Genomic DNA, 27,700 nt, shown 5'->3' with positions numbered 1-27,700 from the left:
TTAGTTTATATGTACTTATGTGTATGTTTGAGTGAATGTGTGGCGACGTGTGTGCTAGCTGTTGTGATGTCCTCTTTGAACCCCTTGGAGATTTCTTCAAGGCTTGAGTCCTGTCACTTTTAAGCAGCAAACTCTCCAGACATGGTATAGAGATGTGTGTACTGTATTTTATTATTAGACAGTCAGTGTGCATGGAACTTGGCTGCCTCTGTAATATGACAGTGAACATCTTCATGGCTCAGTATAAAAGTCTATTGTATATGCTGTCAAATTACAGGTGCTCCCACTCCATGGAAATGTGACAGTGCAAACTGAAGATAAGCAGCAGGATGACAATTTAAAGAGAGAATGATTGTGTGTATAGTAACGTGTAGTGTGTCCTCCGATCCTGAAGGTGGTGGTACAGGCAGCCAGCAGAACATTCTCCATGAGGAGCAGTAGAAGATGCCGGCTCTGCCAGCACTGCTGCTGTCAATACACGTCCTTCCCTTCCTGTTAGTCACCATGCTGCCAAGCTCCCTCACTCAGGCCCCTTTGCTCTCCTCCGTCCGAATGGGTGAGTGGCCGGCCGTCCATCCGTCCTTACTACACCTGGATTGAAAAGTTTCTCAACATACTTGTCATGGTTTGTTTTTGCTCTGGTGCCTCAAAGTGGCTTTTGCAGCAAGAGATAAAGTGACAGCAAAGCACTTTGCCAAATGAGCCTTAATAATTGATAATATACCTATTGTGTCCAAACTGTCCTTATACAGCAACATATTTCCCCATGCAATGAGAGATTAAAAGATCTTGGTAGAATTATTATTAGTTTATATCATTTTGCACTACTGTGTATATATGCAGTATTAAGAATAAAAGTGCTTACTCCAAAAAAAGCCTCCATCAAGAGCAGGAAGAGAGCACCTGCACCTGTTTTAAACATTAGTGGATTTCCCAGATTTATCTGTAAGAATCCAGGATGCAAATTAGAATGTTTCTGTAAACACAAAACATTTTTATCTCATCAAACAACTCATGAACACAGAGGATAGACAACATACTGTAAACATATGATAGACTGAAGGACTTGAGCTTTGCAGCATCCTAATCACAATTATAAACATTAAAGACATTGTTTGATATTTTGGAATATACACAAATGTGCTTTCTGATGGAGAGTTAGATGAGAAGACCATTACCAATCTCTCCTTCCCTTTTTGCCTTTCTAGCGGCAATCCTGGATGACCAGTCTGTTTGTGGGCGTGGGGAGCGGCTGGCTCTGGCCCTGGCCAGGGAGAACATCAACAGTGTGATGGAGGGTCCGGCCCGAGCCCGAGTGGAGGTGGACATATACGAGCTGCAAAAAGACTCCCAGTACGACACTACTGACACCAGTGAGTGGAGCCGATGCTCGCCAAAGAGAACCAGTAGAGCAGATTCACCCAACCCATCAGAGTGATTAAATCCTGCTGAATCTATTATAGTCTAGTAGGGCATAGTCTCTAATTAGCACAGGCAGAAAGTGATCACTGAAAATACCAGTAGATCTTATTATTAATATGGACTCTTAATATCCATAGTCACCGGTATAGAGTATAAAAGAAGAGTAGTCTACAGATTACTACAGGTTTTATTCCACTTAAAAAGGGCACTGATATACCAAAAAAGCTACCCTTTTCTGAGCAAAATCCTCAAATAATGACCAAAACGATAAACCTCCACCACTTTCATGTGATTAGGGGCCAGTAAGGGCTTGTGCTGATTAGTTTACACGTCATTGGAGACCAGTAATGGGCCAGTAAGCTTGTCTCATTAAAAACAGTGGACCAGTGCCCTCCAGTAACAGCTGGCACTGCCTACTGTGCCATCCACGACAAAAACAAATCATCAAATATTAATACAGATCAGCAGCGCAGGACAGCAGAAAGCACAGAGCACAGCCGCTCCATGGAATTTGTATTGATATCCAGAGTTAAAACAAAATGTATGGACTCCGTAAAGACAAAAGCAGTGCTGTTGAATCCAGTCACAGAGACAAGGCGCTCTGCTCCTATTCTAATAGTTCACTGACCCTGCCACAAGCTACTGGCAAAATGTCTATGTGTGCTTGAGAGGGGTCGTGTACATATGTGCATGCATGAAGTGTGTGTGTGTGTGTGTGTGTGTGTGTGTGTGTGTGTGTGTGTGTGTGTGCGTGTGCGTGCCCCTGACCGATGGGCAGGAGACTCTGATAGGCTTGGTTGCTCGCAGCATTTTTTCGTCTCTGGATCAGAGAGCTCATCGTCTTACAGCTACGGCTCTCTGAGGCACGCAAGCACGCACGCACGAACGCACACACACACACCCAAACATGCACAAACTCACACACACAATCACAGACACGAGCATACACAGGCATTTACACATGCATGCACAAACATCCCTTTCTGCAGACAGACATGCACATTCACACACAGTCACAGTTTGGGCATACACACACACACACACACACACACACACACACACACACACACACACACACACACACACACAGCTACACACACGACAGTGGCAGGGACTGAAGAGAACTAATTGGGATGAATTAAAATACCAACCCAATATGCCAACAAGAAAATTGCGTGTGATTATCAGAATAACACAGTTCAGTCACCAGACTCATGGGTGCTGTATCTGTGAATTTTCAGTGAGTAGACAGAAAACATGAATAAACATGTACTTACCGCACAAACAAATTATACTGTATACAAACAGGTAAGTATTCTCTGTCTGCTGAAGCAAGGGTTCTCAAACCTTTTTGGGTCAGGGTCCTTTGACAGGGGAGAAGATTTACTTATTGTAAAACCGATGAAAAACCTACCATATGGACATTTTGATGCTATTCAAATTATTTGTATTCTAAAATGTTTCAACCTAAATAACGGTTTCATGGGGATGAACACAAACACATTTAAATTTGAACCATGCCATTTCAATGTTTTTTGTCATGTAATTAATCGTTCAAGTAATTTTTGGACTTTAATATTTCAGTAAGTGCTTTAACTTAAAACTAATTCACTTATTGCTGTGTGTTACATTCACGAGTTGGCCCAAAGCTAACTTGGTTGGGAGTAATGGATAGTATGTTTTTTTCACTGGGGCAAATTGTCATATCTGTAGATATGCACTTTGTTATGATAAAGCACAATTTTATGATTTATAGCTAATTATTTATGACTCCTGGGAGTCCCACTTTGAGAATCACTGTGCTAAAGGATGAAAACCCTGAATACATGTCATGATCAAACTTCTGTCTGTTATGATTACTAGCCAATGGCAGATGTTTGATTTTAAAGAGAAATATGCTCATTTGCTTTCTTACCGAGAGTTCAATGAGATCACTCTCATGTCTAAAGTCTAAATCCGAAACTCCAGACTTCAGCCGGGTTAGTTTAGCGCGGCTTCATATTTATCGTACAGACAGACATGAGACTTGGCCTTCTTATCTGATTCCTGAGAAAGAAAGTGAATAAGTGTATTGATCAGTAACACAGACTGCAGGCTGGTCAATTTGTCAAGTGTAAGACAGCCGATGAACACAGCTTGTGTCTTACTTACTTTTAATCATGGATGTCTCTATTCAACATAGTGGAGACGTTTGATACAAAATAGAATAAAATACAAATTTTGTTACGCTTAGACACATGGCTTATTAATGAAACAATTTTAAATCCATAGCTGATCTTTTTCATAGTTCAAAAGAATAGACAATACCCGAGCCTCATCTCTGTATGCATTGATTCGTTGGGTATTTGGGACAGAAAGTGGGAGATAATGAGTGTCATTATTACAGTATATTAAACAAGTTGAGATAAATGTATCATGAAAAGGTCTGAAATCAGATTCATATCTAAACTTTGGTCATGTGGGGAATTTGAGGATTGAAATCAATGCTTGAACAGACTGTAAACTGAATCATAGAGATCAATAAGTGTTTACTTTAGCCATACATGAACAAAGTACTTATTGTAATAAAAAAATGTGTAAAACAGGTCTCCCCACATCAATGTCTTCCTGCAAAAAGGATAATGATATAACATGGCATTTGTTAATTAAAGGCGACCCCCGAATCTGTTAGAATTGTTCTGATGCCGAAGATATAATTAAAGCAAAAAGTCCTAAAAATCTTTAAAAGCAGTTGTCTAAATAAGTAAATAATAGCTGCAGGCAATGCCTGGCCTGCCCTGCTGTGGTCCTTGGAGTATTTATCACAAAATAAATCTGATTATAATGAGACGGATCATGCTGCTACATTAGAATCAGCGGTTAAAGTGAAATCCTAATGCATCCGCTTTTTTTTTCTGCATTTTAACACTTTCCCCGAAGTACAGCCTCTACTGTATGCCAAGTCTGTGCTGCCATCAAAATGAAGCAGAGCGAAAGGTGTCTGTATATCCAATGTTTATTTTCCCTTTTCCCCTTTCAGTGTGTCAGATTCTACCCAAAGGCATCGTCTCTGTGATAGGTCCCGCCTCCAGCCCCGCCTCTGGCTCTACTGTCAGTCATATATGTGGGGAAAAGGAGGTGAGTGTGGAAGATGAACACACACACAAATATGTACAAATCTGTGTGTATCGGTGTCTCATGTACGAACAGACATCTCGTACCTCCTCTCTGACTTATTACGCCTCCAAATCGCATACATTGTGATAAATGTATCTCAAGATCTGGTTCTCTTGCTTATTGGACTTCTTCTCATATAATTAACCATCAGCCACCTCTTCTAACTATTCTTCCTGTAGCCTTTTATCCTGCAGGTCTCTCTCTATTTACCCTGTAGCCTCTAATGGAGCTTCAATATTCTGTTTTGTCCCTGGAGTGTGTTTGGAGGGGAGCTAATCAGGACACATTTGCCTTCCTTAATGTATCTCTATCCTCTCCTCTCCTCTCCCCTTCTGTCAGATCCCTCATGTCAAGATTGGTCCGGAGGAAACTCCCCGCTTGCCCTACCTGCGCTTTGCTTCTGTCACTCTGTACCCTAGCAACGAGGACCTGAGCCTGGCCATAGGATCCATCTTGCGCTCGTTCAGTTACCCGTCAGTCAGCCTGGTCTGTGCCAAGGCTGAGTGTGAGTACACATGCAGCTCTTTATAGGCATGCAGTACATTATGTGTGACTGTGGGCTGTTTGTTGTTTAGGAGGGTGTTCTTGCAAGCTTATTCATCTCGCGTGTGTGTGTGTGTGTGTGTGTGTGTGTGTGTGTGTGTGTGTGTGTGTGTGTGTGCGCGCGCGCCTCTGTGAGAGTGTTGGCACAATCACACTGTTTGTGCGGATATGACTGTTTTGTACTGTTGGTCATTCATGTTGACGGTCTGGTCATGAACTTCTGTCTGTTCAGAACATGGCTTCTGCTGCAGCCTTCTTCTTTTTTTCTTGATTGTGCCATCTCTTATCCACCTCAGAGGGGTTTTAGGCCAAACCAATTTAATAAATATTAGTGTTTGAAATGCTTTCCAGCATTGGAAGAACTTAGGGCACATTTGATTTAACTTGCCAGGCACTCAGAGAGCTTTAGCATCACATGGGATTCAGGGCTTAGTCACAAGCACTCTTTATTTTCATTTTGAAAGAGTGCGTTATTGATTTATTATGCAATGCTTGAGAGTCGCAGGAATTCAAGGGCTTGGTTGGATGGTGGCTGTAGTATTCAAACTAAACTTTTGTGAATAGATGTGTGTGATACTGAGCGGTTGTGCAGCTGTTGACTGTTCAAACCAGCCAAGATGAACCATGCAACAATTACATAAAGCATAAATGGGACCATTGAAGTCTGTGAACACTTCTCGTGGCAACGTGAAAAGGGTAGATTTTGACAAACAAAGAGCTGTGACATTATGAAAAATTGATTCAGTCATTGAGATGCTATCATTATCTCCGCAGTAGGTAGCCAGCCGCCTCGTGCTTTCCAGAACGTAAGCTGAATTCCTTGTGGACTTGTCACTTCAGTGAACTAGAAGAGCTTTGAAATGGCATCAAACTTCTCTTTATCTTCCTTCCGGTTTTGATCATCAGTTGAATGTGCAGATAAGAGCCCCCGTCTTTCACCAGGCTTTTCCTGTCGTGAGAATTAAAGGCAACAAATCGCATCATCGTTACTGTCCGGGTCAAAAGATTTAACTTTTACCACTGGAGAGACTGAGTGGTGTGTGTTTGTAATGTATTTTGCTTTAAGGTGATCTTTACAAGGTTATCTCGCTCGCAGACTCTGACCCACTTGGCTGCGTTATCTATCGCCATGGAGCTGGTTGCCATGGCTGCGGAATAGGTGCTAACCGCCACTCAACAGGCTTGTTCCACACTCTGAACGACCGCGTGGGTGTGTGTGGCACGATATGTGTGTGCGTGTGTGTGTGTGTGTGTGCGTTTGATATATATTTTGGAGTGCTTGGTTCACTTTGTCTGTACATGTGCCTGCCGGTTTGTGCACGTGTATATGTGCATGTGCGTATTGAGCGTCCGTGTGTGTCTCTGAGTGTGAGTGGGGTTTTAGGGTGCTTGTGTGATTGTGTGTGTGGCTCTGCTGAGACGCTGCAGAGGTTCAACATCAGACAATGTTTGCCACCAGCCCACTTGTTTTATTCATCTTGTTTACCCCGGTGTAGAGTGGTGTGCTCAAGTGAAGTAGACGTTCTCTCTTTTTTATCAGTGAGGCGAGTAACATGTGAAGTCACACATTTCATTGACACCATGCACTCATCCTAATTAAGTGCTGTATTTAGAAACGGGTTATCTCTGCAACACCCCGTTAATAGCATTATTTACAATATTTCCTTTTCAGCCAGAGGATGTAGAACAGATCGTCTGTTGGATGAGAGTGAGTCAGAGATTTTGGGTCATTTCCGACATATCGCTCCGACATATGCCTGGGTCACAACGCGCTATCTGAGCCTAATTCCATTATGCAGTTTTCATGAGATGGATGAGGACAGCGAGAGGGAGCGACTGAGCACAAGGAGGAGGAGATGGTGGCGGCGTAAGAGCGAGATGGATAAAGACAGAGAGAGGTAACTAGAGCACAGGGCAAAGACGAGAGAGATGGAGAGGTTAGAGTTTATGTGTGTGAGAGAGAATATGTGAAAGTGGGAGAGGGGAGGCGAGGAAGCTGTAAAGTGCATTGATTTCCTTCCCCTCCTTCTTCAAACTAATTAAAGTTTTGGCCTGGTTCAGTGATTACCCCACTGCTTACAGAGGCTTTCTCCTGCTGAAGGGCTCCGTGCTCTGCCTCTCCACCTCCTCCACGCCTCCCTCTCCCTCTCTCCTTCCCCTCCGTCCCCCAGATGCCTGCCCCACCACTTATTTACATAGCTAGGAGTGCTTTACTATGGAATTACAATTAGGAAACATCAGGGTAGACTTCATGGTAAAGGCTCATTCCACACACAATGTCAAGTGAGTCATAATCTTGTTTTGGAGAGTAATTCACTTTATTCACAAGTGTGTGCATTGTCTCAAATACTGTATATCAGTCTTTCTGCTGATATTTCTGTTCATCTTTTCGCACCTTGAGTCTCCACTTTTTGTTTTTTCATTTTAAGGATTAATTTTTTTAACATATACTATTTTGCTCATGGTGCACATCACTCAAAGAACTGAAAAACACTGCTTGATGGATGGGACAACAGAGTGAATTACAAAGCACTCAAAGAGCGCATACCTCTGCCAAGGCTGAACAACTCTCTAGATTTATTATTCTATTAATAGAACATGTTTAGAAATTTGTCATACTGATTGGCTGATGGCCCTCATCAATTTTGTAGGATACCTCAAACCTCTCTGGGAATATTAGGGCTTTGTACAGAGATGAATTTCAGTTGAGTCAGACTCATAAGCACTATGTTATTTTTCGTCATGTTGGTGTGGATCCATATGGATGAAATGTCATCAGATTTTGATGTAACACTATACATTAGGGCTTCATATGTTCATGTATTATCTTGTTGCATTTAAAATGGTTTGACATATGTTTATGTCAAACCAAGTACAATGTTGACTTATAGGAAAACCTTTGTGTCGTCATCAAACACTAATTTAAATCTACACTGCAGGAGACGTCTTGTGTCTAGTAGTTAAACATAGCTGAAACAAATCATTACTCAAAACAGAGTACCTTTAGTATTGTTCTAAACTCTTTAAAGTCACACCAACATCTATCTGTACCTTTGCCTTCATCAGTGTGTATGTAGGAGGAGTGATGACAATATGTAAATGCCTTAGCCTGAAAGAATCATGTGGTGTCAAAGAATCCAGAGGAAGAATTTGTCCTCACTGTTCAGCCATTAAGAGCAAAATGTAAAGTGCTTTATAAATGGCCACATGGTGGAGCTACACAGAATACACTAAAAGTTGTTCCATGACCCCCAAAGACCTTTTCTTTCTTCTTTGTGCGATTATTTTGCACGTCAATGCATTTTTGCAGCGAAAAGAAGTGCCACTGTTTTGAGTCATTACTTCCGTCACACCCCCGTTGTGTAAAGGCATTCAACGAACAAAATGTGTCACGTTCATTTTCAGATACACTGTTCATTAACAGAGAACCAAACATATGGCACTGGATTTAAACTTTCCTTGGTGGAGGTCAGAATAGATGAAATTAAGTCTTTCTTTAAGAAACAAGGAATGCAGACGCTGTGGACTCCACATTATATTATGTTTAATTTAGACAAACCATCGATCATGTGATGCACAATGACACAAATACATGACCACCCGAGGATACATCAAGCTTTTCAAAGGTCCCTCAAAGCTTACATTTTGGAAATATGAGTTTACGTCTACTGATACAGACGTTGATATGCAGCTCATCTGTGCTCTGGCTCTGCCTCAGGCCTGCTGAGATTGGAGGAACTGATCCGCCGCTTTCTCATATCTCGGGAGACGCTGTCAATCAGAATGCTGGATGACAACCTGGACCCTACCCCGCTTCTGAAGGAGATCCGAGATGACAAAGTGGCCACCATCATCATCGACGCCAACGCTTCTGTCTCCTATCTCATCCTCAAGAAGGTCAGTTCTCAAGCATCAATCTCAGATCTTCACAGCCGCACATACGTGCAAGATATGAAGTCGTATCCAGTTCACACAGTAACAATTGCTTTTTTCCTCTCAAATGTACCCATTTGGGAAATACAGATTATCGTCATGAAGGACATGCAGAGCTCCTATCTGTCAAAACGATAAAACAACTCTCTCAGGGGCTGCATGTTTGTTGCCTTCGCATAATTAACATGCATTTTTACCTTCTCTGCCCTCCGGGGCTGCATAGGGAACAGTATGTATGCACGTCTGCCAGCAACAATCACTTGCACGCTTAAGAAAATACTTGACAAAAGAACATCTTTTGCTGGGATGCGGTGCAGATGTAACCCGGCCTTATTCTGATTCATAGTACGGCCTGTAATGCCGATAGCCAGCGCAGTGAGTCATAGTTTGAATGTGTATGGGAGATTTTTACTGGGCACATTGGAGCGGCTGTCTGCCCTCAGCGAAATGTCCTAGTGTTAGCCTGATGATGTAAAACCATGATTAACGTATGCTCCCTCTCCTCCTCCTTATTCCTTTTTACTTTGTCCCCCAACTGTGTCCTTTGCTCCCTGCTTCTCAATAACTCGCCCTCTTTGCCCCCATCTCTCTCCCTCTATCAATCTTCCTACATCTTCCTGCAGTCTCTTTTTTTCCACATTCTGTATCCCACCTGCCCTTACTTTCATTTAGTCATTTTAATCTCTCTTTCTCTTTGTCCCACAGGCGTCTGAACTGGGGATGACATCAGCGTTTTACAAGTACATACTCACCACGATGGTAAGGGCTTACCAATTCAACCCCTCCTGTCTTCTGTCTTCTATTCCTCCATTTTCACCTGTTCCTCTCTCCTGCTCCTCCTCTCCTGTCCCTTTATGAGCGAGCAAAGGTGCTTAGGCGTAGGAAGTAGGAGATAAAGGGAGGAGAGAGGTGACAGAGAGAGAAAAAAGAGAGAGGAGATGAAGGGTGGGGAGAGGGAAAGAGGGATCTGAGAAATGAACCCACTGTACAAAGATGGGGAAGTGCAGGTGAGGATGGCAAAGAAATTGAAGGAAAAGGGGTCTGAGGTGAAGGTGATGACAGACGTGATGTGCCCTTTTTCTTCTGCCACCCGCCACCTTCTCTACGCTTCCGGTGTTTTTCATCTGCCCCTTTGATACACTCACCTCATCTTCTACCATTCAAATGAATGTGTCACTTTTTTGCTGTGCGTCTGATTTTTTAAATTTTCTTCTCTACATGACATGTTCTTGTGCTTTGGATGCCATATCTTGTGTGTATATCTCTGCCATTCCAGCAGCCTGTCTTTCCCCCTGTATCACTGCTGTCCCATTTTTATAGATGTCTATATCCGTTTTTCTCTCTCCATCTGAGATTAGATGTTGTCACCCCCCTGTTGACACTCTTTTTCTTTATCTCATTCTCCTTTGCACAGTATTTTTTGTCTGTGCGAAGATTTTATACACTGTCAACATTGTCACTTACCTGCATTTTCTTTCTCCCTCTGCAAACACCCTCAATGCTCCTCCCCTTCCTTTTAGGACTTTCCACTCCTGAGACTGGATGATATAGTGGACGAGCAGTCAAACATTGTGGGTTTCTCCATGTTTAACACCACCCATCCCTTCTATTTGGAGTTCATCAGAAGCCTGAACCTCTCTTGGAGGGAGGGATGTGACCTTACGTACCCCGGCCCTGCGGTCAGTCTCACAGACACTTCAATACTCATGCGTGTGCACATTCAAGAGGGATTTTTAAAGCTTTGTTTGTACGCCACAAAACATTAAGCTACTTTATTCCTCACACTGATTCATGGAGCAGTTAAAGAGATTCAGCTAGTCTTTTGCTTGTACTTAATGGGTATTGATGTATCCATCTGTGTTTCCTCCCCACTGGTTTACTCATACTTCACATCTCTTCTCTCTTCTTTTCCCTGGCTCCCTCCCTCCATCCCTGTTAACCATTCAATCATCTCTGCTCGCACATCTTTTCTCATTGCATCTTCTCCCTTGACTCCTTGTCTCTCCTCACCGTGTTTCCATCCCTCCTCCCCCTTTGCCTTTCTCCCCCTCCGTTTCTCTCTTGTTTCCTCTCTCCCTTCCACAGCTCTCATCAGCACTGATGTTTGATGCGGTGCATGTGGTGGTGGGGGCGGTAAGGGAATTGAACCGCAGTCAGGAAATTGGAGTGAAGCCACTCAGCTGCAGCTCACCCCAGATCTGGCAACATGGGACCAGTCTTATGAACTACCTGCGCATGGTAAATGCTTGAAGTATTATAACATCACCTGCTGATTTACAGTACATGCTCATACACATGTACATGCATTCAAATATGAGTTTAGAATATGGTCTCAGTTTGTTAGAATGTTGTTGATTGTCCGCGCCTGTGATATTCAAATGAAATGTTAGAAAATGTTTATAATTAATGTTTCCCAAAGTTTGAGGTGACACCTTCAAATAAAACTAATTGGCAATTATTTTGGATAATCAGTTCATCGTTTCAGTCATTATTCAAGCAAAAATGCCATTTACTTGCTTGAAGAATTTGCCTCTTTTTTTGTTGTTGTATGTGACAGTAATTTGAATCGTGTTTTGGACCGTTAGTCTGCTAAAACAACACAGAAAAACCTTGACTCAAAGAAAGTGTGATTGTATTTTTCTGTTATTTTATAGACAAAATGATTAATTGCAGATTAATCAATAATGAAAACAATCATTGCAGCCCTGTATTGTCGCACCAACAGACAAAAACCTAAATGTTTTCAAATTCTAATGATATGTATCATAGAAAAGCATATGAGAATGTTCAACTAGCAAATGTTTGTCATTTCTTCTTGAAAAATGCCTCATAAGATGTGATTGATTATTTTGTTCTCTAATTGGCTTATTGATTAATGACTACAGTACAGCAACACTCTGTATCATCCTCGTCTCATGTTGCATGTAACCTCTGTCTCCTGTTACTCTTTGTCATCTCCCATCTCCGGTCGTCTGTGTGCTCCTCTCATCGACTACCTGTTGTCAAGGCAGCCTGAGCCCCATCTCTCATTGCGTCCTCCCCACCGGCCCGACATCTGCCTTTGTTAGTCAACATCATGGTGTGCTCCATCTTCAGCGCCGTGCCATTCGTCATAGATCTTGCTCACTGTGCCAGCACCTGGGTTTTGGAGAGACAGAGCTGAGCTGTGAGGTGCCGTCCCGAGTCTTATTAGGGAGCTGTTGACTCTCTCTGCTGCTCTATCTGAGCCCCGCTCAGTCAGTCACTTTCTCCTCGTTGATCCAAAACTAATCAACCTTGTCTTGTCCAGTCTCAGACACTTCCTCTGTCTCTCTTGCACTTTCTTTCTTTGTGTCTTTCACTCTCTCTTTCTTCCTCATCACTGTAGAAAGTCTGTATACATGCTGTTTTATTTAGAAGATTTCCTGTGTCTTCTCTTTATTTCTACCTCCTCTATTTTCATGTTCCCATCCTTTCTTGTCCTCCCTTCCCTTCCTCTTTCATGCTTTCCCACCTCACTCTCTCCGTCTGCCTGCCAGGTGGAGTACGATGGTCTGACAGGGCGTGTGGAGTTCAACAGCAAAGGTCAGAGGACCAACTATACCCTGCGGATTCTGGAGAAACACCGAGGAGGCCACAAAGAGGTCAGGAGTCATCTGTTATCATGCAGCAGCCAGGTCACACCGCCCTCAGGCTTTGGGTTAGACACAGGTCAGCCGTCTGATTTCACGATGCCGCAGGAGCTGTTTAACACAGTCAGCCATTGCAGGCTCCCATGATAGTAGCCAAATATCTTCACTTTGTGAAGTTGGTTTGATGCGGTTCACCTGACAGCCCTGTAGTGTCGCTTGCCATCAGACGTGGGTCATGTTGAAGCTGCAAATACGTGTTCACTTTCATCTCATCTGCAGGCTACTGGAATACATTAGCTTCTTGTTTTGTTCATCAATTGAATTTCAAACAGTTGCAAAGTGATATTGCAATTTTTTGGGTGAATTTCAATGTCTTATGAATGTGTTCTGATGTTTGGACTGATCCTGTTCCAGGCGCTTTGCTTGTTGTTGTTTGTGGGAGCATTCTATTAATTGTTGTCTACAAACAATGACATTTGTTCATAGACTTAGATCTATCAGCTCAGTCTCAGTGGATATGCAGATATATCTGCATCTCTGCTCATCCTACTGTATCTATAATATACTACTTATATGGAGGTTTAATGGAGTTAAATGTTATCTTTGTCTTTTAGACAACTGGATTTGTTCAGGCTTAGTTTGTATTGGATTTTTTGTTTTACTTTTCACTTGGGCTCTAGTGGATCGGGTCTTGCAGTTGACAGAGACTAAAGTGGTCATGACTACAATGCTTCCTCTTGAAGTCATATGTTTTGAAACTACTTTTCTTTTGAGCAGCACACCAGTCAAATCAATTGGGTTTGAGTTGCATTTCGGGCAAGGAATTAAATCCATATTATGATCTACTGCCTTTCAGTGGAATTGTGACAATATGATCATATTAAATCACGTTGTTTATATGAATAATTCCAACAAAACTTGTGTGACAATGGGACTATGGCAATTACAGGATAATTGTAAATGTTTAAACATAGCGTAAGAATAACACAATTAGTGAAGAGGCAAGTTTGCCAATTTACTCAGTAACACCAGTTACAAATCAATATCTATCTGAAGTCATACAATAACAATTAAGGCCGTAGCAGCAAAACCCCAGAGTGTATTGAATTAATAAAGAGGGTGTTTTTTTGCTTAAGACTTCGACTTTTACTTTGTAAGAGAATCATAGTCTCACTTTTCAGTTTTTGTCACATGAATTCCTTTTCTTTTCTTTTTTCCTGAACCAGACCTCGGCTGTCAGTCTGGGCATTTCATCTTTTTGATGTACAAGTTATATGCCACAACACATTTGTTAAGGGTAGTTGGACAGTGTGGGGAACCAAAATAAAATGTTGGCAGACCCAGCCAATGAGGTGTTTAGGAGCATTTAATTGCCATTATTCTGTCAATGCAGACGACTCCAGTGAGCATTAGAAGGAAAGGTGAGGGAAGATAAAGATCAAAATGCATTTCACCAGCATTTCAAAGTCGAGATTAAATGAAGTACACACATCCCTGCAGATCCCGTTTGAGGGAATTACGTTGCGGTTCATTGACTGGAGGAAAGACTTTCTCTTCACCTTCCCTTAATACGTCGAGCTCGGTTCTGGGCCAACTGCCTCCCAAATACCACCTGATGACCATTCTTAAATCAAGACTTTAACTCGATGAGAGAGTTCTGTTGCAATAATTACCATTTTAACTCAGCCCACCTCTCTGCACAACAGCCCCCACACTGTAAGCAGACAGTGGTGGTTCACAGAGAAAAGACTACTCTTTAATGCCAGGGCAGGATAAAGAGTGTTATAGAAACCCTGTGATTCTGTCTGAGGAGTCATTACCTCTCCTCTTATTTATTGAAAAATGTACAGCAACATCACTCAAATAAATGCCTCTGTGAGCTGTGGCTACACCTCTGCACACTAGTTAGGTCATAATCACATACTTATGTACATAAATTACATACTGTCTCCATAAAAAGGAAATATGTGAGCTGTTTCTCATACAATTTAAGAGAAGTCTTTATAAAGGACAATAGACATCGCAATAAAACTCCTGATCAAGAATGCGTTTCATCTTCTCCCAGCTCATTGTTCTGCTTGTAAAAAAGTGTTTGTTGTTGTTGTTGTTATGCATGCTATTTGCCGGTGTGTGTATGGCTCCAATGGGACAATTAAATCAATATGCATTTACGGTATGTAGCAGTATGGATATCAAGACAAAGCATAAAATATTCAACATACAAAGGTTCTCTAGACAATAGAGCAATAGTGTTAATGTACTCACTGAAATACTTGATTGTTATAGATGGTGTGTAGCCTGCCACAACAGTAAAACAGTTGCAGTACAGTCAGAACGTAAAAGTACATTATTTATCTCACGATAGTCATTGATTTTTTCTCGTTTTCTCTTCTCTGTTAGATCGGGGTCTGGTACTCCAACAACACTCTGGCAATGAACTCCTCCAGTCTAGATATCAATGTCTCAGAGACACTGGCAAACAAGACACTCATTGTCACCACGATACTGGTAAGGTCACAGTTATCTTCTGGATTATCACGCTTGTGAGGTCAGAGTTGTTTTGGTGCTGCAGCTCATGCTGTGTTGTGGTCTGTTTCTGCTAATTTTGCTGTCACTGTAGCTGTCATAGAAACTGACAGAGCATTGAGAGAGATGTGTTACTGAATTAAAAACTGCCTGTTCTGGTAATGTTTGAACAATACAAGTTATCTCATTTTGGTTTCCATATGAGTAATGTCATATCAGAAAATCAATAAATCCCTTCCAAGATGCTCCAGGTCAGTGCAGATGTGTAAAAAACCCTGATACAGTAAATAAATACCCTGCATCACATTACGCTGTGATATAACATGAAATAGGCTTTATTGGCATGAATGTTGACGTGAAGTTTTTACCAAAGAATTAAATGAAAATTTAAAAAGATGAATGACAAATAGATACATATATAAATTTACAGGACAACCAATAAATTAAGTGAAATTATCAATGAGAACACAGTCTGCATTCTCTTATATCATATCAAAAAAGGAGAACAAAATCGCCATATATCTATATAGTGCACTGTAATAATTCTCCGCTAGGACTTCCACACAGTTCCCTTCCCCTCCCCCTTTTTTGCAGCTGTAAGACCTGCAAATAAAATATGAGATTTGGAGGTCGACAGGTCCAGTGATTGGAAGCCATTTCATGTATTTTAAAGGAGTTCTCCAGCAATTTAGTATTGGACTTCCATCATGTTTGGGGGCTCACAAGAGACGGGAAAAAAAGAATAGTCTAAACTGATTCTTGCAGTCCAAAGTATTGCTCAAGCTCCAAAAATGCTGAATCCTACTATTCCCATAATGCAAGTTTAAATATATATTTTGTAAAGACTAAAGAGTAGAATGTCTCTAAAACCCAAAACGCTTGTTTATAGGCTTGACATGACAGACGGAGTGATTCTCTACATGCTGATGTGGGCAATTGGTGGGATTTCATTTAATTTGAGTAGAGACTCAAAATGCTTTCTAGATGGTTTAAAAGATACCAAAAATATGCTAATCGCAAATTGTGCTATCTTAAAGGAATAGTTCCACATTTTAGTAAATATGTTTATTTAATCTATAATGTGTTAATAACTGAGATTTAGAAGTGTTGTGGTGGATTTGAACATCTGATAGAGCAGGGCAAGCTCTGTTTCATCCTGTTTCAGTACAACAGTGGTATTAATCGTCTCTGCCAGAAAGCAAATTTCCTAAAACGTTGAACCATATATCATTGACATTACAGTTCATATTTTACAATACAATATAAATCCCTGTTTTTGTCAGTAATCTCTGCTCAAACTGGATATTCTCAGTTTGGGATTTAAACGCCTCATGTTCCCCCCCGTGCTCAGGAAAACCCATATGTGATGCGCAGAGACAACTACCAGGACTTCCAGGGCAACAACCAGTACGAGGGCTTCTGTGTCGACATGCTGAAGGAGCTGGCAGACATCTTAAAATTCTCCTTCAAGATCAAGCTGGTGGACGATGGCCAGTATGGGGCTCCGGAGCCCAACGGCTCTTGGACTGGCATGGTGGGAGAGCTAATCAACAGGGTGAGTATACTCTCCCTCGCCCTCCATATGGCCCTCTCTGTCTCACAAACCAACCAGAAACACAGAAACATGCTCCAATGTTCTATCCAGTGTCTCTACAAACAGAAACTTAGGCTTAACACACACACATGCATGCACACACCCACACACTCACTCTCGCTGTAGACCCAAACCAAAACTCTGCTGTAACTTCCCATGTTTTAAATTGCCCTCAGAGGGGAGTAGGACTCTTATCTAGGACAAAAGCTGACTTGATAATTCCCCAAAAGAGAGTGGTAGCATTGCCTAAAATTGTCTGCACCATCTTTCCTCACAGTAACCCTTCTCCATTCCCGTCCCCCCTCTTTCCCTCCCTGTCCAGGCCTAGTGCGCCTTTGACAGACACTGTGGTTGAAGCAGGCTAATGAGAGCCCCTCTTTGCTTAATTACCATACGGTATACTTCAATTACCAGACTGTGGTCCCTGTGTGGGGCCTGCCACACTGGTGCTCCCCCAGCTCTCCACACTTCCTCTCCCTCCATGTCCTCCCCACTGCCTGATCACTCAGCTCTAATTAGTGGCCCATGTTCATCAATTAGCTTTTAATGGAAGAGATGGAGGGGAGGCTGAGCGACGAAAGACCTGCGAGGTTTTATACAGGTGGAAAGACCAGTCACCCAGTGCTTACTTGCAATTAGCCTAATTTGGATTGTGGCTAGTGTGTGTGTGTGTGTGTGTGTGTGTGTGTGTGTGTGTGTGTGTGTGTGTGTGTGTGTGTGTGCGTGCAAGAGGGAAAGAGACAGAGTGCACGTCTGTATGTTTTTCCAAATGTATTTTCAAGTGCCGCAGTCAAAACCTTTCATTTTTCATTTGGCAAGTCATTTCAAACAGAGCTCTCTCATCTACCCAGTGCAGTGTTGAGTGTCTTTCTATTTTTAAGCAGTTACCTGACCACTTGTCGTTTTTTTCTCCTTCACTACCTCTACCTTTCTCTCGCCCCCACTACTATCAATCCACCTATCTTTCCATGTCAACTCTACAGAAAGCAGACCTGGCCGTAGCAGGCTTCACCATCACGTCAGAGAGAGAGAAAGTTATCGACTTCTCTAAGCCGTTCATGACCCTGGGGATCAGCATCTTGTACAGAGTTCAGCTGGTGAGGGTGTTATCTGGGGCTGTAGGGTGCCCGCTGCACGATTCTCACTACAGATCTCGTATTGGATTTCATTTCTTTTATTTGCGCTGCTTTTAAGCTGGCCGGGTCACACAGAAGGCGACGAGCTTCTCTTGTTTGATGATTCTTATGGAATCAGACCGCATATTACATAACAGCTGATATCATCTTTGAAGCCGAGGATTGTGTTTATGTAGTATGCTGCATCCACTGTGTCCACAGTGAAATTTATAGGTGTAATTTAAATTGCTCAATAAGTCACTGCTCTGTAACTGGCTAACAGTGGAGGCTTTACATTGCTAATTAGGTTTTGGGTCTTAGCCAAGTATGCTTCAGCAGCAGGCATCGCGAATCGGTGCATTTATGGATCGTAGCATTAGCGTATCAGAGCACTGCAGACTTACTGTCAGCGTGCAGTGAAGGACACTGCCCTCCTGTGGTGCAGAGGGGACAGTCCCTGCCTGCTGAGACATGACACCTTGTTCTCTAAGACGCTGTAACTTCCTATCTGTCTGTCACTGTCTGTCTCTGTTGCACTATCCATCTCTCTACCACTCTTTCTCCTCTTCTTCTTTCTCTCTGCACCAGGGTCGGAAGCCAGGTTACTTCTCCTTCCTCGATCCCTTCTCTCCAGCCGTCTGGCTCTTCATGCTGCTCGCCTACCTGGCTGTCAGCTGTGTGCTCTTCCTGGCTGCAAGGTCAATACATTACATCACACACTGTACCAATAGTCTGCAGCTCCATCGCCATTTATCTTGTTGAACACAAGTTGTCACACAGTTTCTTTACTCAAAAGATCCTCCCACAGACAGATTGACAGGGATTGAATGACTGATTGGCTGTGGCTCGAATGATTTGACAGAGGTGCTTTTGACCCCAAGGTCATTCCACTATGCCTGTGTTTCCCCACCAGGCTGAGCCCATATGAGTGGTACAACCCTCACCCGTGTCTGCGAGACCGCAAGGACATGTTGGAGAACCAGTACACGCTAGGAAACAGCCTGTGGTTCCCTGTTGGAGGCTTTATGCAGCAGGGATCAGAGATAATGCCCAGAGCCTTGTCCACCAGATGTGTTAGCGGGGTGTGGTAAGTTACTGAATGGGTACAATTATGTGCCAGTTTAAAGTCCTTACCACTCAAAATTGGGTTTTAGGTTTTTGTGCAGAATAGTGTAAGTTCATAGTTCGACACTAATAAGCAGTTTTCACATTAATCTGCTGAAGGGGTAAAGTTACTCTGTGCTCATGTTAAATCTGAGTTTAAAACGTCAAAACTGAAGCCTCCAGAGAAAAGACTTTTCAACACAAACTGCAAATGAAAAAAAATTGCATATTTGTAGATCCCTGTCCCGGGACCTCACATCGGATCAAGAAAAAAATTGAAAAACAACTTTCACGGGGAAAAAAGGAAGAAACTATCAGTAGAGCAATAGAGGAGGATCCCTCTCCCCGGATGGACAGAAGCAATAGATGTCATGTGACCAGAATGAATAACGTAACAGAGTTACAGCACATTCAATTAATATGACAGAAATATAATGAGTAGTAGGCATGGTCCACGATCCATGTTAGCAGAAGGAGATAGAGAGGAGGGGCATCAGCAGGGCTGCTATGGCAGGAGGTAGGAGGCAGGAGGCAGGAGGCAGGAGGCAGGAGGCAGGAGGCAGGAGACGGGAGACAGGAGACAGGAGACAGGAGACAGGACCAGCTCCAGACAGCCACGATCCATGGAAACTTGAGATCGTGGATAAACAAAATGAGAAACAAAGGAATGCTGAATAGTAGAAACAGTTAAGATAAAACATTAATGCAATTGTAATAAAACAGTAACATAATACAATAAAACACATTAACATGATAATAAGGCTAGTAGATAAGATTATATGATAAAAACAATTATATGGAGATTGCATCACAAAGTCCAAGCTCTACTAATTCTAATAAGAGAATCAGCCATTTTTGGGGGACCATGATTGCAAAAGCTCTTCCCTTTTATACAAGTGCTTTAAAGAAAATTCAATGGTTCAGCTAATATCTTCATGAACAACGTGCATTTTCCATGCTCTCTGTGAGACAATGGCATTTACATTTGACATATTGCCTATACCTTTTAGTCCCTGAGCACCAAGCAAACAGTACAAAAATGCTAAGTTCACAGAAATATTACATTAGCCTGATGATATTTCTGTGGCGACGGAGTGACTGTGAAAGAGACACACACACAGTAAAGAAATAATCGCTAAGAGCTAAAGAGATAAAGGGTAGAGGAAGACAGGAAGACCAAATTACACTGAGTTGAGCAAGATATGGGATAGGGGGATATTATTAAGTATATTGAGTACATGATGTGCTTGAAGAAAGTTAAGACTAGAAGGGTCATAAGAAAGTCCCTTCTTCAATGTGAGGGTGTAGAGTAGTATCTGTTAGTCCTGGAAAACTGAGAGTTAAAGGTAGGCTATGTGATGATCAATACTGTATGACAATGTATATTTGGACATTTTTACTGTATAAGGTTTATTCTGAGCTATTCCTCCCCGTTACATTAGGCCGTTTGGGCTGATTTGTAGTTATATTGGATTTTTATTGGATTTTCAGTGTGATAGAATATCTTGTATTTCCAGCCATTTTCCAGACAATTTACTACATCACTATAAATAAAATAATTTTATGATCCAGAAAGGACATCCCGTGATACATAGTTGTATGCATCCCTGCTTACCCTTTTCACATGTTCCCTCCCCTTCTCTCCACCTCTCAGGTGGGCGTTCACCCTGATCATCATCTCCTCCTACACGGCCAACCTGGCCGCCTTCCTGACCGTCCAGAGGATGGAGGTTCCCATCGAGTCTCCGGACGACTTGGCCGACCAGACCAACATCGAGTATGGCACCATCCACGGAGGGAGCACCATGACCTTTTTCATGGTACGACCCACTGCAGCAGCCATGGCTCTGGTTGGCTTTGTGTTTGGGTGATTTGAACGGGTTTATGTGTCTGTTTCTGTATCCGTGCTATCATGTTAAATTGTGTTTATTTTGTGGAAAGTTGGATTTACTCTAGATTATGACAATTTCCTGAGTTGTCTTTATTTATCACAACACTTTCACAAAATATTTGCGATTGTGTGTATATGTGTGATTTAGTGCACTGTTTTTGTCTTTATTGCTGTGCCTAGAATAAGTTGTTCCCCATATTTGCTACTATATCTCTGAGTTTCTCTCTTGTTTTCTTTATAGCTGTTTGTATTAAGTGGATGACTGCCTGTGTTTGCTTATGAGAGCGCTTGCGGCATCTGTGTCGGCATCTGTGTTTGTCAAAGAGCGTGTGTGTTTTGTCTCCGTGTGTAGGTGTGTTTGCATGTGGGAGTGTGTGTAGGTGAGTGTATATAAAAAAACATTTTATTTGTTTGTTTGTGTGCATGCATGGAAATGGCTACATGCCAAATTGTGAGTGTGTGTGTTTTGCAGTATCGTGGTTGTTGTCCATATTGGGGGTATAAGAAAGAGTGGTGTATGTTTGCATACACAAGCCAGTTTCAATGCTACAGTACATTACCCCACTCAATGGCTAATCCACACAAACACACATATACAGATGATCACACATGTAGACCGCCATCTCTACTCTTTTCCTTTCTTCTCACACACAGAGATGCAACATGTAATTGTGCACTTTAAACACTTAATCCTGTTTTAGAGTTTACCATATTTTGCTTAGTGCTGAAACCACCTCCTGTGTGCTCTTTTACCTCAATCTGTATGAAAGATGATGCATCAGCTACGCCATGAGCGAATAATCTGTTGCCTTTATTCATGCTGCCTTTTCCCCTTATTCTCCTCACTCCTCTTGTTGTTTATTTGCCATTGATGTTTTACTTTGAGTGTTATTCTTCACACTTCCCTGTTCATTGAGGATGCATGTCTTTTTTTCCTCTGTCTTCCCTATTTTATCTTTTATCTATCTCCATTTCATTTTTGCTTCAAAGACAGATGATAGGACATGTTGGAAACCGCGAGTGTACTGTAATCTGTAATCAGTGTTTAATTCTCATTGTTGTGTTCACATTCCTCTGCAGAACTCGCGTTACCAGACCTACCAGCGGATGTGGAACTACATGAACTCCAAGCAGCCCAGTGTATTTGTGAAAAGCACAGAGGAGGGCATCGCCCGCGTGGTCAACTCGAAGTACGCCTTCCTGATGGAGAGCACTATGAACGAGTACTACCGCGGCCTCAACTGTAACCTCACAAAGATAGGAGGCCTACTGGACACCAAGGGTTACGGCATCGGCATGCCACTGGGTAATACTACTAATATATTATTTTTCAATCTGTTACAACGTGCTTGTAGCAGCTGATAATTCAATAACTACCAGGTAATAACTTCAAATAACTTTGAAAACTTCAAAAAGTGAAATATGTTTGAAATATATATATATATATATATATATATATATATATATATATATATATATAGATGATAGCTAGATATGTGTGTATAGATGTGTGTGTATATATATATATATATATATGCATGTGTTTGAACTGTGGGCAGTTCAGTCAAATACAGACCCAGAGAGTTTAAACTATTTAGCATTTTACAAGAAAAGAAGAAAATGAATTAAAAAGAAACTAAGCATAATATTATGCAGCATAATTTAGATTTAATTCATGATCATATCAGGCCCCCTAGATTCATCTTTCCGACCGTTGGGGTTCCGACCCCTAGATTGAGAATCACTGTGATATTCTTACAAATACAAACTTAATTGACTGGGAGAAGCAGAAACACCTGCATGAGATCAATTATGCTAAATAGAAACATGTAGTAGTACTGATTGGTGAGAGATTAAATCCGAAAAACGTCTTGTACGTGCTTGATTTATTTTTTTATCTGAGGGGAAGTATTTCAATTGGTAATGAACATTAAGTTAATTGCTTTTTCACACACGTCCGGCCCTTCTGAAGCTCCTTTTTTTCAAGCACTAAGAGGTGGTGTCGTTGTGTCACAGTGATCCATTCTAAAAAAGAGGAAGAAGGAATGAGAGATAGAGGGAGGAAAATGACAGAAAGGGAGATTTGATGGACCAAAGCTGTGGAGAAAAATAGATTAACTGTACATCATGATGGAGATTAGAGAGGAGAAAGATGTTTGAGGCAAATATTTAGAAATACTGAATGGTTGGTTCACCCAAAAAAACAAACATGTTTTCTTACAATTTAAAAAGAATAGTTGGACATATTGGTAAATAAAATTGATTGTTTTCTTTCCAGAAATTAAATGATGGATACCATCAATAAATTTGAAGTTACAGACAGGAGATGGTTAGCTTATCTTAGCATAAAGGCTGGAAACAGGGGGAAACAGCTAGCCTGGCTCTGCCCAAAGGTTAATACAATGCGGTTTTACAGGGAGTTATGTTTTGGACTATTTTTTCGCAGGGAACATTGCCTTTCCGAAGTCAACAAGCATTCAGGAGGAAATGGTCCGACACTAAAACCCTGCAAAAGCGTAACTCGTTGTTTTCCCATTTAGTTTTATTTAAAAGATAAACACAAAGGATATGAACATGTTAATTAGTTGGCTTTATTGTAGTTGGTAGACAGATTTAAATTACAATTTGAACATAACCAGTTTAAGCTAATTGGCTGCAGCTTAATATTTACCGTAGAATCTTCTCATCTACGTCTCGACAAGAAAGCAAATGAGCGTACTTTTACGGAGAGTTGAACTATTCTTTTAATTCATATAATTCACTTTGATGACCACACAGACAGGTGGACTTTGGTTCTGTGTGTAAAAGCACATTTCTATCAACATCACTGCACTGCAACAACCATCTCACTGGAGGGAGGAGCTCAGGCTCTGTAATGCAGTGGGAGATAATTGTGTTTTTAAAGTGGTCTGTCATGGTGGGAAGTGACTCGTATCGCCTCCCAGAGGATAACGGCTAGAACAGGTGATCTAGAAACAGTATCTATATCACAATTCAAAGCACACACTGTCAACGGTTCTGCAGATAGCAGATATTTATGAAAACTGCTCACATTGTGGTGTGCTGATTATCTCCGTGACACAACGACACTTGGGTAACTGACTTTTTAAACCCTCCCATTCTTCTTCTTTTTTTCTTTTTTTGCTGTTATCTAGTTCACGGCATGCTTTGTATGCGGTCTGACTAGCAGCTGTACCACTGGCTCTGTCTGGTTGTAATCTCGCTCTTTATCTCTCACTAATCCTCTCTTTATTCTCAAACTCAGATCACTTGTAGCCATCTTGAGGCTGCAACAGCAATTCTGTCCCTGTGATTCCTTCTCTTTTTTTCTCTTCACATTTCATGTTTTCCCCTCCTGTGAAATAAACCCCAGCTCTTGTTCTGGGCTCTTTCCATCCTCCACCACTTATCCTGCTTTCCTGTCATTTCCCAGGGTCTCCGTTCAGAGATGAGATCACGCTGGCCATCCTCCAGCTGCACGAGAATAACAGGCTGGAGATACTGAAGAGGCGGTGGTGGGAGGGAGGCCAATGCCCCAAAGAGGAGGACCACCGTGCCAAGGGTCAGTCGACCGCAGCTGTCTGTCTCCTCTCCCACCTTTTCTCTAATTTCCCCAGTAATAGTCTCCTCACTCTTTGAGTCCAGCTAATGGCTTATGCCTAACCTAATGTCTTTGTGAAGGGTGCTTAGCACGTTCTACTTTCCTTCCCAAATGTCGTCTGCTGGTCTCAGGTGGTGTGTAATGGGAGTTTTATTAGAGTGAGTCTGTCTGTTCACATGTTAATGTGTGTGCGCGCGTGTGTTTGTTTGTGTGTGTGTGTGTGTGTGTGTGTGTGTGTGTGTGTGTGTCTGTGCGCGTGTGTGTGTGTCAAAATGACAATGATAATGTCTCAACATGTATGCCACTGTTGTCAGATGGAAATCTCATTTGAGAATGTTGTTTGGCAACAAATCTCAAGTGTTTCAGGGGCCTATCATTCTTGAGCGCACAGTTCGCACAAGATGGGCCATTTTGTGTTTTTAATTTAATTCAAAGAGCCAGCGATTTATTACTTCACTGACATAACATTCAGATACTTGCAGGGGGCAGATGTGTTTAAAGTGGTCAAAATTTGAGTTTCAAAGGCTGAAAAATCCATATATTTTATGCTTCACTTAGACCCTTTTAGACCCACCCGAAGTGGTAAGGCCCGTATCTTTCGAACTCCCTGCAGTTTGTTACACAGGCTGTCAATTAAACGTCTGTGGTCTTCAGTCCTCAACCAGAAATAAATGAATAGTTCGACATTTTGAGAGATTATTTGCTTTCTTGCCAACAGTTAGATGAGAAGAGAGCTACCACTCAGCAGCTGATTGACTTAGCTTAGAATAGACACTGGAAAGTAGAAAGTAGATACTATGATAATTATCCACTGATGCTGTTAATATTAGTATTAATAATTGTTCTATTATTACTTATTACTAATATTAGGATGCAAGAGTCAAAGGACAGAGGATGTCGTATATTATACAGATTGTAAAGCCCTCCAAAGCAAATTTGTGATTTTTTATATGCAAATAAAATGTAAATTGTGCAAAGATAAACTACCTTGCATTAGCTTCATATTGATCGTACAGATAGTGAAAGAGAGTGAAATCTACGTTCTCACTTAACTCTCGGCAAGACAGCAAACAATGTATTTCCACAGAGCCACAGAAAACATTACACAACTGTTTTAACAGTCTGTGTAGTACTCTCCATGACAGAACATTGAATAGTAAAGTAAAACATTTTAAACCATGCTTCTGCGTTCGCATACTAATGTTTGTCCCCTGTGGCCCACCCCCAGGTCTGGGCATGGAGAACATTGGAGGCATCTTTGTGGTGCTGATCTGTGGTCTCATCATTGCCGTGTTTGTGGCCATCATGGAGTTTGTGTGGTCCACACGCCGCTCTGCAGAGACCGATGAGGTATGCCCCCATACCTGCCCACGCCGACCCCACAGACACACCCCAGTAGGTTACCATGGCATCCCGCCATTTTTTGTCTTTTGTTTTTTTGTGTGTGAGAGCTTTTGCCTCCATTTGTATGTTTGTTTGTTTGTGTGCTCCAACATTTGAGGTTCAATGAATGTGCATGTGAGATGAGAAGGATGTTCCAGTGTGGCACTGAACTTCTGTCCAAAATGTATAAAACAAATAGAGAATTTGATTTCACTTTGCATGTCCTGCCTGTTTTGGAGTCATTGTGCCCTTGTAGTGTTTGGTGTTTAACAGTATGGCAGCAAGTGTTTGTGAGCTAAACTTGATGGTACTGATAAGCAATATTGAGAAATGCCAATATCTGCTTGCATAAAAAAAGTAGTGTGATCTTATTCCCTGGCATTAAATGTCACGATGTATCTTCTTTTACACGCCTCACATGTACGCTGGTATTCTTCGTTTCCATTCTTGGATTACTTCTCACCCATTTCACTGTGTGTCTTTCTCCATCTCTTTTTCAAACACACACGCCCCCTGTCACCAGTGTCTGTTCTCAGATAACGAGTATTGTTTCTGTTTATGTGAGCACATTCTTTTTTTTATGATTTCAATGAGAATGTTGTTTGTCTGTTGTGGACTTGTTGATGCATTTTGATTGTTGTTTGTGCAAATTACAGTGGTCATTCTGTTGGAATAATGCTTTGATTTGTGGGCGTGTCTGAGGGTGTGCGTGAGTGTGCCTTTGTATATATGCACCTGAGTTTGCAGGCCTGCCTGTCCGTTCATAGTGCATAGTGCCATAATTGAAGTGCCCATAAACTAAACAACATTTTGGTGTTTGGATTGTAATAACTCTCTCTGCTCCTTGGATGTTCTCCCATTTCTATTCATCTCCACATCCTTCTCCCCCATCGCCTCCTCATTTCTGTTTAAAAACCATCCCACCATTTGTTGGTCTCTGTGCCCTCGCTTGTCCTGCGACTTTTCTTTTACCATGCTTCACTGTGTCTGTTCTTTCTGACTTGTTCCCGCTTTGTATTTTTGCTTTTCCTTTCAATTTACTTGTTGTCCCTCCGCTCTCCTATTTATGTACTGCTTTACCACCGTCTTGTTCTGCTGCCTGCCTACTTTGTGTCTGTGGCTCCCCTCCCTCCCTTTGCCTCCTTCCCTTCCATCTTCCCTCTTTCTTCCCTTCTTTCTTTTCTCCTTTAGGTGTCTGTTTGTCAGGAGATGATCACAGAGTTCAGAAACGCCGTCTCCTGTAAGAAGAGCTCCCGTATGCGTCGCCGCCGACCCCTCAGCAGCTCAGCAGCCCTGAGGCATCCCACACGCATCGCTCTGGGGGCCCCTCGACCTCTGCGCCTGGTCCGGGAGATGCGCCTTAGCAATGGCAAGCTCTACAGTGGAGCCGGCCCGCTGACAGGTGGAGCTGGAGGAGGTGGAGCAGGGGGGACGGGGCCCCCCGACCTAGGCCCAGGGCCCCAGCGGATCCTTGAGGATCCACTGGGGGTCAACACCACCCCTCCTCCACCAGCCCCTACCCCTGTGATGCTGCCCGCCCGCAGTTGCACCCACGTGCGGATCTGCCAAGAGTGCCGGAGGATCCAGAGCGTGAGATCGGGCAGCACTTTAGGATCAACCACAACAAGAATACCACCTTCATCAGCACCCCTGCCCAGGCTACCCCCACCCCCACCCCCATCCTCATCCAACACAGACAGTGAGGGCGGAGGGGGGCCCAGCCCAAGGCGGCTACACCACAGCCCACCACCTCATACCTCTCGACCCATTCCATCTCCACAGAACAGCAACACCACAGACCTACTGGGTGAACAGAACTGA

At 42.3% G+C, this 27,700-nt stretch overlaps 1 protein-coding gene across 1 annotated transcript; it reads left to right on the top strand.

Moving 5' to 3' along the window:
• Positions 1-429: 429 nt before the first annotated feature.
• Positions 430-27,700, top strand: grik5 (glutamate receptor, ionotropic, kainate 5; the record flags this gene model as incomplete). Its single annotated transcript, XM_079227264.1, has 19 exons — positions 430-556; positions 1,209-1,373; positions 4,442-4,539; positions 4,918-5,083; positions 8,840-9,018; positions 9,760-9,813; positions 10,575-10,733; positions 11,140-11,292; positions 12,573-12,677; positions 15,066-15,173; positions 16,543-16,746; positions 17,769-17,882; positions 18,489-18,598; positions 18,814-18,987; positions 20,659-20,824; positions 21,976-22,201; positions 24,329-24,457; positions 25,725-25,846; positions 27,071-27,700. The coding sequence occupies exons 1-19, from the start codon at positions 445-447 to the stop codon at positions 27,698-27,700; spliced, it is 3,174 nt and encodes a 1,057-aa protein (XP_079083390.1). The 5' UTR covers positions 430-444.

This window comes from Taurulus bubalis, assembly GCF_910589615.1.
Source record: "Taurulus bubalis genome assembly, chromosome: 12".
Taxonomy (NCBI): Eukaryota; Metazoa; Chordata; class Actinopteri; order Perciformes; family Cottidae; genus Taurulus; species Taurulus bubalis.
Note: the sequence above shows the minus strand (reverse complement) of the source record. Positions and strands in the feature narration are given on the sequence as shown.